This window comes from Capra hircus (genome assembly GCF_001704415.2).
Source record: "Capra hircus breed San Clemente chromosome X unlocalized genomic scaffold, ASM170441v1, whole genome shotgun sequence".
Taxonomy (NCBI): Eukaryota; Metazoa; Chordata; class Mammalia; order Artiodactyla; family Bovidae; genus Capra; species Capra hircus.
In genome coordinates this window covers 9866601-9879307 of record NW_017189516.1, presented here as the reverse complement: position 1 = coordinate 9879307, position 12707 = coordinate 9866601, and the positions used below count along the sequence as shown (strand labels likewise).

At 49.7% G+C, this 12707-nt stretch overlaps 1 protein-coding gene across 2 annotated transcripts; it reads right to left on the bottom strand.

Annotated features, from left to right (window-relative positions):
• Positions 1–8152: 8152 nt before the first annotated feature.
• On the bottom strand, positions 8153–12671 carry RGAG4 (retrotransposon gag domain containing 4). Of its 2 annotated transcripts, none has more exons than XM_018043799.1 (2): positions 10953–12671; positions 8153–8747 (listed from the first exon to the last, which is right to left on the bottom strand). In XM_018043799.1, the coding sequence occupies exons 1-2, from the start codon at positions 12520–12522 to the stop codon at positions 8671–8673; spliced, it is 1647 nt and encodes a 548-aa protein (XP_017899288.1). In that variant the 5' UTR covers positions 12523–12671; the 3' UTR covers positions 8153–8670. The 2 variants fall into 2 exon arrangements, with proteins under 2 accessions (XP_017899288.1, XP_017899287.1); XM_018043798.1 differs by having other exon boundaries at positions 8172–8747; positions 9192–12671.
• Positions 12672–12707: the final 36 nt, after the last annotated feature.

The following is a 12707-nucleotide window of genomic DNA, read 5'->3' as shown; positions in this document are numbered from 1 at the left end:
AATTGAAGGATAATTGCTTTACAATATTCTGTTGGTTTCTGCCATATGTCAACATAAATCAGCCATAGATATACATATGTCCCCTCCCTCTTCAACCTCCCTCCCGCTTCCCACCCCATCCCACCCCTCTAGGTTGTCACAGAGACCCAGGTTGAGTTTCCTGAGTCATACAGCAAATTCCTACTGGCTATCTATTTTACATGTGGCAATGTGTATGTTGCTGGATTTGGTTTGCTCATATCTTGTTGAGGATTTTTGAGTCCATAATAATAAGAGATGTCAGTCTGTAGTTTTCTTGTTATGTTTTGTGTCTGTTTTTGTTATCAGGATAATACTGACCTCATAGAATGAGTTGAGAAGTATTACCTCTTCTTCTACATTTTGAAAGAGTTTTTTAAGAATTGACATTAATTCTTCTTTAATTATTTGGTAGAATTCATCAAAGAAGCTATCTGTGTCTGCGCTTTTCTTCATGGGTAGTTTTGATTATTAATTCAATCTCTTTACTTACAACAAGTTTATTTGGAGCTTTTGTTTCTTCTTTGTGTCTTTTCAATAGTTTGTATCTTTCTAAGAATTTATGCATTTCATCTAACTTGTATAATTTATTGTCAAACAATTGTTCATAGTATTCTTTTATAATCTTTTTTATTTCTGTAAGGTGGATTGTAGTGTCCCCTTTTTAATTTCTGATTCAAGTAATTGGGATCTTCTCACTTTTATTCTTGGTCAATCTAGCTAATCAAAGTTCTTTTGAATTCTCATTTGATCCTCAGTTTCTTTCTGCCTATGTTTGGGAGACTTGGCCAACCTAAGAACATACATATATTTCTTTTATAGTCAAAAGAATAAGTCTTCTTCACATTCCAGCACATGAAGCTCTCAATCTAAACCCCCAAAGCATACTATTCTGTTCCCTTGGCTAACGGAGGCAGATTCATTGTGAACCAGCCTCTTTATTAGCCCCGGCTGTAGTTCATAAGACTATCACAATCTCAGCCACTCATTTTAGAAAATAAGCTGCAGCCCTTTTAGCACACTGGCCATCAGCCAAGTATTGCTTATTTCTGAATAAATATGAGGACCTGGGGAAGAGCAGAAGGCAGCAGACCCTGGCTAGCTAGAAGCCCCAAGCAAAGCATTGTGAGTAGACCTGAGGCCTGGTCTTGATAAACAGGGCTCTTTGAGTTTTGAATGGGAACAGAGGCAAGTTAGAAAGGCCAGAGGCCTCCTGCTGTTCTGACCATTTGTCTCCTTAGCCATGGCACCCAGACTGTGCTGCCCTGGTTGGCAGGGATTCAGCTGACAGGTGGCAAAGTCAGGAAGTCAGGAAAAGGCATTTGGTGTTTTGGGAAAGTGCCAATTTTGACTGGTGGTCTGGGGGGCATAGCACAGTTGGTGATCTTTTCCCTCTCTGCAAGCCTTAAGTCTGGCTGGGGTGTTGGGGTTAGAAGCATCTATTATCTCAGAAAATGTCTTTGAGCCAATAAAATGTTCGCTTAAAGATTATTTCCAGACTAATAGGAAATCTGTATGTGCAAGCAAGTCCAAATTTTAAAAGGGAGCAAAACCCACTGAGATTTCACTGGAAAGGAAGTGGCAACAAATCAGCTCTTAGGGATGAGTGTGTGGTGAGCTTGAAATTCAAACCAAGTGTGACAGCCTCAGCCCCACCCTGGGCTGCTGACTCAGGACCAAGAGGAAGAAGGAGCTGCCAGACTTCATGATTTCTGTAAACAGTTCTTGAAAGAGAAACCACACACTTGTCTTTCTGCCAGCCCCTAGCTTCTCCTTAGAGCTTAAAATGCAGCTATTGTCTTTTCTGTGACACTGTAGGGCAGGGCTTCTCAACTTGAGCTCTGTGGACCTCCAAGCAGTTTGTGGAAAGAATTTAGGGGGTCTATGAACTTGGATGGGAAAACTATTTGATCCTTTTCCACTAATCTCTAACAGAAATTTAGCATTTCCTCAAATTTGGAATGTAGGCAGCAAGCCATAATAGTATTAACAGTATCTGTGACTTTATCTGCAATAGAAATCACAAATATTTTCATATCAGATTACAGTTATTGTATCTCCAAAGTTATTTATGCTGAGCATCACTTCAAAACTCCTAATCTATAGACTTGTCACTCAGTCTTGTAACTTAATGCATTATTAAAGTAATATAACTAGATCATAATTTCTTAAAAGTATTCTTATAACCATTTCAATATGATTCATTTCCTTTGTAATTCTACACATTATATTTTATGGTCTGAAACCCATATTCTGAGGTCCAGAGGTTTGACCAAACTGCTAGAGGGACCGATGACCAAAAAGAGGCTGAGACCCTTGCCCTATATCCCGGTGCTCTCCTGCTCCACTGGCTTAATTTCTGATCTACAAAACTTTCCTTATCTTATTGGAGGGCTCAAAAACACTTGTGTGCTAGTGCTGTGACATTAGGCAAATTCAAATTTCCCTGCTGCTTCTCAATCTGCAAAGTGGGGAATAACACTACCAACTTACCTACTTTTATAGGGTTGTTGCAATGACTCGATGAGTTAATACATGTAAAGCACTTGAAAGTGAAAGTGAAGTCACTCAGTCGTGTCCGACTCTTTGCGACCCCTATCAGGCTCCTCCGTCCATGGGATTTTCCAGGCAAGAGTGCTGGAGTGGGTTGCCATTTCCTTCTCTAGGGGATCTTAATAGTAGCTGCTCATAAGTATTAGTTATTTTTATTATTGTTGTTCATATTGATTATCTCACTAATATATATATATATCTCCTAATATATATATATATATATGTGTGTGTGTGTATATATATACTATTACTATCTCTGTTTTTAGAAAAAGGAAACTGGAGCTTAGAGAGGTGAAATGACTGACCCAAGGATACACACAAGGAAATGGTTGAGCCAGAGTTCAAAGCCAGGTCTGTGTGACTCTCAAGGCCAGCAGAGGTCTCTCTTCACCACATGGCTGATTAGAAGCAACTGCCCGTCTCCTCCAAACAGATGGGGACCATCAAGGGGGGAGTCGTTTGGGGATGAACAACAAGCTCTGCACTCTCTTCCCCAACTTGTTCCTACTGTCCACACCTCCAGCTTAATGCGGGGAGAGGGCTGCTCCCAGCTCCACTTATATGCCGTCAGCCCTCAACCAGATCTCAGGAGGCCAGTCCTCCCATCCTCCCAAAGTCTATTGCCAGTGCAGCCCCTACACGTGAAGGGGACAAATGAATACCAAGCTCATTTGGGGTCATGAACCAGCCTCTCAGTTCAGTTCAGTCACTCAGTCGTGTCCGACTCTTTGTGACCCCATGAATCGCAGCACGCCAGGCCTGCCTGTCCATCACCAACTCCCGGAGTTCACTCAGACTCACATCCATCGAGTCAGTGATGCCATCCAGCCATCTCATCCTCGGTCGTCCCCTTCTTCTCCTGCCCCCAATCCCTCCCAGCATCAAAGTCTTTTCCAATGAGTCAACTCTTCGCATGAGGTGGCCAAAGTACTGGAGTTTCAGCTTTAGCATCATTCCCTCCAAAGAAATCTACTCAAGCCTTATAGAGTATTGGAGTTTGGGGTAGGGGAGCAACTGGGGACTCAGAAATGGATGAGCTTGTCTGGGCAGTGAAAGCGGCATTAAGAAGGAAGTGGTCTGGGAGCAGAGGAGATCACCAGTTGGAGTGGGCCAGGAGTGCTTATGAATTTTTAAAGCAGAGGAAATAGGCCATGCAAAGGGCCAGAAGCATAAAAGAGTCTGGTATGTAAGGAAAGAAGAAAGTAATTCAGGATGTCTGGGGTTTGGATTGAATGGAAGAGGGAAGAAGGTTGGCATGGGCAGATGAGATGGCAGTTTATTTATAACCAGATAGTGAGGAAGGCTGCAGCCATGAAATTAAAAGATGCTTGCTCCTTGGAAGAAAAGTTATGACCAACCTAGACAGCATATTAAAAAGCAGAGACATTCATTACTTTGCCTAAAAAGGTCCGTATAGTCAAAGCTATGGTTTTTCCAATAGTCATGTATGATGTGAGAGTTGGATGATAAAGAAGGCTAAGTGCTGAAGAACTGATGCTTTTGATCTGTGGTGTTGGAGAAGACTCTTGAGAGTCTCTTGGACTACAAGGAGATCAAACCAGTCAATCCTAAAGGAAATCAGTCCTGAATATTCATTGGAAGGACTGATGCTGAAGCTGAAACTCCAATACTTTGGCCACCTGATGTGAAGAGCTGACTCATTGGAAAAGATCCTGATGCTGGGAAAGATTGAAGGCGGGAGGAGAAGGGGATGACAGAAGATGAGATGGTTGGATGGCATCACCGACTCAATGGACATGAGTTTGAGTAAACTCCAGGAGTTGGTGATGGACAGGGAGGCCTGGCGTGCTGCAGTCCATGAGGTCACAAAGAGTGGGACACGACTGAGTGACTGAACTGAACTGAGTGAGGAAGGTCAGAACCTGGTCCACAAATGTTCCAATAGAGGAAGGAGAGCCGTTGAAAAGTTTTTATATAGTAGCGACAGAACCAGATTTGCCTGTTCAAAGAGCCATGCCCACCCACCCCACAAGCAAGCTTGCAGAAGGTGGATTGCTTAGAAGGGGTAGAGACTAGAGGCTGGTTAGACCAACAGGTAGCGCTACTATAAAGAACCTGCCTGCCAATGCAGGAGACAAAAGAGACTAGGGTCGGGAATATCCTCTGGAAAAGGAAATGGCAACCCACTCAACTATTCTTGCCTGGAGAATCCCATGGACAGAGGAGCCTGGTGAGCTGTTGTCTATGGAGTTGCAAAAGAGTCGGATATGACTGAGCAACTAAACCACAACAAACAAGCCCAATAGGGAGGCTACTTCAGCAGTGGGCAGAGAGATGAGGCGGGGCTAAACTGGGAAGGGAGGAGCCTGGAGCTTCTGACATTCCCTCTGGCTCAGCCTCTGCACTAAGTGGTGAGGAGGAGGTGGGATCAGGACCACAATTGCTGGGGGTGCTTGCCCTCCTCAAGCTTCATTGTGTTTGGAAAGTCTTCTTTACGCCAAAAGACAATCGCCGTGAATTCACAGGCTAACACTTCCAAGAGCAGAATAAATAGCCAGGACCCTTCTTTCTGGCTCTGCCCTCCTAGGAGAGTAGCTGAGATGAGAGGCCCCAGCTCTACCCCTCTGCGTGGTAGGCAGGAAGGAGAGAGGGGGCCTCGAAGAGCAGGTCAGAGCCTGCCCTCAGCCAAAGGAAATATCCACCCTCCTAAGCCTTTCAGAGACTGTTTTCTTCCAAGTAGGTCCCGCTGTTACCAGGGCAACGAAGAACCCTGGGCTTTGTGTTTCTGTCTGTGGAGTCCCTGGAGAGAAGTGATCTGTGGAGCTTTCCCTAGTCTAGGCAGGAAGCAGGAAGTGCTAGCTGGAGGTGGAGCCCCTACTCCTACTTAGAGATAATCTCTTGCCTTGTTAATGCCTTTCTTCATCCCCCGGGAGGGGCCAAGGCCCCAGGAAAGTCCGTTCTGGCAGCCTAGGCTCTGGTGGACCTGGTTTCTCAAGGCCAGGCCCATCTCATGGCACACCTCTCTCAGGAAGTGCAGCCTGAGCAAGTGTCCTGGAGGGGTAAGCTCATGCCAGGCCACGCTACATGCTGGGGGATCACTGCACAAATATTTCTTGATCCCATACCACATGCTGGTGCAGGATTTCCAGGCTGGCTCCTGCTCCAGGGAGCTCTGTGGGAAGGCTCAGAACCAAACTGGCCACTAAATGTCACCTGAGCTGGTTGGCCTCCAAGGCTCTTTTCTGCACTGGGCTGGGCTAGTCATTAGAATTGCCTAGGGAGCTTTTTAGAAATAGAAATTCCTGGAGATTCTGATTCCGCCAGTGTGGGTGTGAGTGGAGGGTGGAGGCTAAGTTCTGGATGTCTAATTGCTAGACCTCACAGTTGAACTCTGCAGACGGAGCAAGTGACCTTAAGCTGCCTCTTTTGGGCTTTTGTTCTATTTCCTTGTTTGGGGCATGCAAATGGGCTTCTGTGAGATACAGCCTGCTCACTTCCATTGGGCAGCCAGGATCCCAGGTACGGCCCGCCATCTCCTGAGTCCTGCATGCACTCTGTTGCAGCAGCCCTGAAAGGTATTAGCATTTCTGGCACCCATGGCACTCTGCTGATTAATCCTGAAGCCCGCATCACCTCAGGCCCCCATCAACTTTCAGTTTTTTTTCACAGCTTTCTTCTCATCCACATCTTCCCCACTCAAGCTTCTGCAGATGGTTTTGTGAACTTAACTGCAAGATATCACAGGTGCACCTAATAAAGGTCATTTCAGCACATCCTTCCAAGTTAGATTGGGAGGGGGTGGTTCCTGACTCCGTTTTGGAGGGGGTCCTCTAGTCCTCCAACTTAATGCCATCTTGCTAATGCCCTTGGCAGCCTACCTCTAGGTCTCCATCCAGCAGCCCATGTATTCTTTGTTTATGTACTAAACTAGGGTTGTGATCCTGTGTGGATCATGAAATGCTAATACCTGTGCTGGATAGCTGTGTGCTGGGTCCAGGGGACTATATGGATGAGGAAACTATGTCCTAAGCAGGATTGGGAGTCACACAGGGTCCCAAATCCAGTCAGTGGTGTGACCAGACTGGAATACAGGGCTCTTTTTCCTATACTCACAGGGCTCCCCACTGCAAGGGTTGGCAAGGCTGAGCCTGCTCTTACTTGCCCCCACCTCCTTTGACAGGCCATCACATACGCAATCTGGGATCACCTAGCTCTCCCTGAAATGGCATGAGAAACTCCATTGGGTGCTGGAGACTTAATCTGATCCCCTAAAGCAGAAAGGGGAGCTCCAGTACTCACTGATGCTTCTCATGGCCCCACAGCCTTGTTCCTCCCCAAAAGGGGGCAGTTGTCAGCCACACACTCATGCATACTCATCTCCATAAAATCAGCCCCGCCACTGGCCTGCCTTGCTCTTCAGTCCCTTCCCTGAAGGACAGAACTGGCTGGTTCTGGAACTTCCAGAGATCGGGCACCTGGTTGCTTTGGCAAAGACCCAGAATTCGGTCAGGTTAAGGCTTGAGCATGTCGCCGGGCTTTCTTGGGAAAAGGCTTGGAGTATCAGAATTGAGAGAGTGTAAATCTGGGAGTCGCAATGACCCAAGTCCACCATGCAACCTAGTATCTCTGAAATTCAGGTCCCTCAGTTCTAAAAGAAGACACCATTACCTTCTTCACTGAGTGTGGGAATGAAATGTGGTGAAAGTGCCTGGCACACGGTCAGAAACACGCTAGTTTCCGCCCTCTTTTCTCCCTCCTTCCCTTTGTTCCTTCCCCATAAAGAGGCATAGCAAGCGCACATCTGATGCCGGGCTTTGTTTCTCACATGTCTGTACGGTGGTGGGCAGGGCCGGACAGACCCTGTTGGAGGGCCAGTAGAGGGAGGCGGAGAGGGGTGAAGCATCCCTAGAGCTGAGGAATGGGCAGCTGTGGTGCTATGATAGCGCCACTTAGCAGCTGTAAACCTTGGGCCAGGCTTTCTCCTTTCTAAGCCTCAGTTTCCTCATCTGTAAGAGGAGAGTGAGATGAATGAGATAACGGGTGTGAAGTCCCTGGCAGAGCCACTGGTAGGGACTCCATAAGCGTTCTCACCCACTGTCCCAGGTGGGGAAAATTCAGCTCATGGCTGGGAAACTTGAGCAAATCCCAGAATGGGATTCAGTTTCTTCTGAGCCCACAGTCTGTGAGGAGCAGTGGATACTTGCTGGACAGTGTCCGCGTGGACTTGCTCTGAGAGTGTATTTGAAAATCTTCACCAGCTTTCTCACTGATGCCCCATAGCGCCATCTAGTGCCAAGAAGTGGAAGGGCCTTCCCCCTTCCCCTCTCCCTCCCTCCAAAGTCCTGTGTGCGCGTGTGTGTTGTGTTTGGAGGCCAGGGGCACTGCACTGTTACAGGATGGTAAGGCTAGTGCGCTCGTATCTTTATGTTAGTGGAGAACTAATGCTGTTTTTAATATGCCTAGTCCCTCCACTTCCCTCCTGATAGCTTCTGCCATTCACAGATTCAGCAGGCTGGAGCCCTTAGTTTGAAGGACTTCAAGGCTTCAGGCTAGGGTTGATACAGGCGAAGTGCCTGGGAAGTACCTAATGCCTCCTAGGTGGTCTTCTGTGCTTGCTCAATAACCCAGAGAAACACAGTCTTTACACACCCTTTATCTTTTTATTGAGGAGAAAGCTTTAGCATACAGAACAATTTCTCATCTTCACAACACAGTAAGACAACAATAACACATTGGTTTCAAATGATTTCTCCCCGGGTCTCTGGGAATCCCTGGGCTGCCCTCATACCCCTGCATGCATACGCCCACCCCCACCCACCCCTCTTTAAACCCAAGAAATAGCCCAAAGCCCATAGTTCCTCTTACAGCTATTGTGGCTGTTAGATCACAATATTGAAGATCTGGGAAAGGAGGGGAAGAGGGTCAAAGGGGAGCCCAAGCTCCCTTGCCACCAGAGGGCCACAAACCAGCTCACTGCTCAACTGTTCTTTCCCTGGCCGAGGCTACATGGGCTCAGGATGAAAAGCACCATGGGAACAGGCAGGGCCTGTGATGAGGGGTCCCTGGAAGCGTGGGTGGAAGGCACCTGTCCTTTGGACTTCTCTGACAGGGACATGGGCAGCAGGGCCAGAATGTTGATTAACCATCAGCAAACAAGAGTCCACAGCTTTGAAGAATGGCAGGCCTCCTTCTGGAACTCTCTCCTGAGAAAATAGCTGAAAAACAGACAAAATTTTCTTTACAAGCTTATTTACTTTTGAACTGGTGGGGATGGGGAAAACCAGGCAATTGACATGTCCAACACATTAGGAGAAAGCTCAAATGTTATTCAGTCTGTGTGATTACATAGGTGGCAGCCATTTTAAATCCTGCTGATCAAGAGTTCACAAATCTCAGCTTTGAAAAGACATGGCAAGAACACACTAGAAAGAAAGGCAGCAAAGCGTTAAGAGTGTGGCTTATCTGTGTGGTGGGATTCTGAATGTGGCTTTTGGATCCCCATCGTTTTCTCTATTTGCCAAATTTTCTATAATGATTATGTATTACTTTTCTATTTGGAGAAGGGAGTAGCTTTTTTAAAAGATAGCAACAGGTTATAGGAACCTGGCTCCACCAATCCCCAGGCTGAGAAATGTGTGAGCAACAGAAGTGCTTCTTACCTCCCACTGATGAATAGAGACCTCACCGGAAACCAGTCGGAGGACTGGGTTTCTGTGACTCCTCTTCCTCCTGCTCCTTTTTCTTGCCTCTGAGCTCAAACTCCTAAGGCTGGGCTGAGGTCATCTGTCAGACTCCAGTGAGGAACAGAGGTTTAATTGACTATGTTTTCTTCCCTCTGGCCACAGACACTTTGGCTGCACTTGCCCAGCCGCCAGGCCCTGTGCAGGAAGGCCAGTGTGGAGGGCAGTCCAGGCCATCAGTGGATCTGGCTGCCATTCTGTGGCCAGAGTAACACAGTATGTACTTTTCACTGCAGAACCGTGTCTTCTGGACCCAAGGCCAGCAGCAGGTCTCTGTGAAGGCCCCTAGGTTAGGACCCAGAAGCCCCAGGAGTTACTAGGAGGCAGTCAACCTCTGAAACCTCACCATCTGCTCAATGCCCAGCATCAGGCTATGGCTTGCCCCTCATGTGAGAGACGTGAGGTCATCCCGGTTGCAAAGCTGCAGGAGGCAGTCTCTGTAGAGAGAACCTTCCTCTCTCCTCTCAGTACTAAGGAGTCCTTCACATTGGAGTTGAAGAGCAGGCTTTGGACCTCTCTCTCTGGCATTCTGGGAAGGAAAGGCCAATTAACCCACCTCTGGAACCCCAAGAATGGCAAATCTTCTGCCAAGACCTGCGGCTGGAGACTGCAGTCCAAGGCCTGGCCAGCAGAGGAGACCACCATCCCTAAGGAAAGAGTCACTCCTTACAGGGTCAAATTGAGTTGTTGCTGCTGCTTTCTCCTCCTCCCCGGCCTAACTGCCTACCCTTTAGGCAATGTCAAGGAAAGGAGTAGGGCGTGGAATATTGGGCTGTGTCCACTAGGGATGCCCAGGAGAGCAGTGAAGTAAGAGGAAAGGGTCCCAGATCTGGCGAGCTCTCAGGCCCTAAGCCCATGGTCTGTGGGAAGGTGGAACCAGCTTGCTCAGTCAGTTGAAGACAGGTCTCAGCTGGGTGATCCACTGGACATGTGGCTTTGCATTCTCTCACTGGGCTAATTGGAGGGGCCTCTTCAGGGCCCTCCTGCTGGAGGGGTGACCTGAAGCAAGTGTAGGCTTCCAGGTACGTTTCTTGATAGCATCCTGCTGTCCACCAATTATACCTAGTAAGTGGCTTCAGTGGCTTTAGAAGTTCAGTGGAGCCTGTCCGGGGCAGAGCAGTGAGCCATTGGGTGAAGTCCAGGTTAGCCAGCCAGAGGATGAAACCATAGAATACAGTGTGAATTAACACAGGAGAGGTGAGGGCTTGGAACTAGAGGGGAAATACAAGAGGGTGACCAGTTCATTTATGGGAACAGGCCCATAAACCTGCTCTCTAGATCCTGGCAGGTATGAGCAGAGTGCACTCCGAGAGGAGACCTATCACTGCGCCCTCCTTTCCCGAGTGTCACTCCCCAGTCAAGGTCATGGGATGGTCTGGAGTCCTCCAGGTTTTGGGGTTCTGCAGGTCTGGAGCTTAAGTTCCCTTAAGTACTGGTCAGTGAATGAGGCAGGTGTGGCAGCGAAAGCAGGGGCAGGGAACACAGTGGAAGGGTGTGTTGTGGGGGAGGGGGCAGCTCACTGCAGCTCTCACACGCGAATACGGCCCCGTGCAGCCCGGTGGCCCCCCTGCCTCGGAGTGAGGCGAAATAGCACTGGGGGACGGCGTCGAATTTGGCGTTGCCCCAGGCGACCTGCGCGGCGAATTAGCGGCGGTGAACTGTAGAATGGTGAATTGATACCTGGAAGGCCCTCCAGAAGCGGGAGTCGATTCTGGTTCCTGCGTCTGCTGGGCTGTATGATGGGAGGCGACACATCTAGGAAGTTTTCATGATAGTAGCCAGAAGTCTGGGATGAAGCGTTGGCATAGGTGGGCTCCATCTCCATCAGCTCATCCAGGTCATCGTCTTGGGTCTCATCCTCTGTCTCCTGCTCCTGCTCGGGCTCTTGCGCGGGCTCCTGCTCTGGTTCCTGGCGGCCACCCTCATGTTCCTCTTCTTTCTTATCCTTACTCTGATCTTCCTCCTCCTTCTTCCTCTTCTTCCTCATCCCCTCCTCTTCCTCCTCTTCTTTCTCCTCCTCTTCTTCTGCCTCCTCTTCTTCCTCCTCCTCCCCGTCCTCCTCCCCTTTCTGTTTCAGCTCCTTCCTCATCTCTTCCTCCCTCTTCCTCCTCTTCTCCTCCTCCTCCCCCCTGGTCTCTTGCTGGATTGCTCTCACGCGCCTCCGCTGGTCCTTGTTGAGAATCCTGCGCCTGCGTGCCTCTTCATCTTGATCCCCACTGTGGCACTCTTCTCCCTCTTCACCTTCGAGATTACGGTCTGCTGCAAAAGGGAAGAAGATATTGCGAACCCCAGGGAGTGGCATTGGCTTGGGGACACGCACTTTTCTTTCTATCTCCACACACTCGAGAATCAGCTCGTCCAGGTCGGCCATTTCAGTTGACCATAAGAGCTCCTTGCGGAAGAACTCTGATAAGCCTTTGAGGAACTGGTTTTGAAGGCGGCAGTCATCCCAAGGCAAGAATTGAGCCAGGAACTGAAAAGCATCTGCATAGCTGCCCAGGGTACAGTCTCCCTGCTTGAGCTTGCGGATGGCTTTTTTTGCCACGCTTGGGGGAATGGGGCCACAGAATTGCTTACGGATTTCATCTAGGAAGCGCGGAAAGTTGGCATGCAGGGGGCTTCCTTCCTGGGTGACTGAGACGGCCCAGTCCTTGGCTTCACCAGCGAAAAAGGAGATCAGAAAGGCCACCCGCTCAGCGCCCCCGGGGAAATGATCCTCATGGTCGGCTATGAAAGTCTCTAGCTGCATCAAGAATTCAGCCAGGTAGACTGGGTCGCCCGAGAAGGGCTCTATCTCAGGCCGCTCCAGCGGCGGCAGAAGAGGCTGCGGGGGCAGCTCCTTGGCCGGAGACGGGGGCAGCGCTGGCGGGGGTGGACTGGGCATCGGGGGTGGGTCGGTGGGTGCGCCGGAAGTACCGCAATCCTGGATCACGCTAATCAACAGCTCGTCCGGGGCACACTCGGGCTCGGTGCGCGGGGGAGGCCAGCACAGGAAGGGCAGTTCTCCCTCGGGAGCGGCGTCGATCTCACTGAGCGGGAACTCAAAGTTCTCCTCAGAAAGGGCGGGCACCCCGGGGACCGGCCAGCGCATGTAGCTCGAGACATTGCCCCGCAAGGAATTGACCTCGGCCAGGGCTCTGCCGAGCTGAAGGCCCAGATTGGCATTCTCCCCGCGAAGGGCATTTAATTCTTCTCGCAGGGCCACGTTCGCCATGCGGAGGCTATTGAGATTGCCGGCCGCCTCGGACATCAGGACTAGCCGGGGCCCTGGGGCTGCGGGCAGGGGTGGGATGGGGAGATAGGGCCGTGAGAGGAGCCGGGGGCCGCGGCGGGCGCGCGGGGGGGCCGAGCCACACCCACTGGAGCGAGCTCGGAGGGCCTGGCGGCTCCGCCCGGGGCGCGTTACCTCGTCCCGGGGATCGCAAAGGGCGGGCG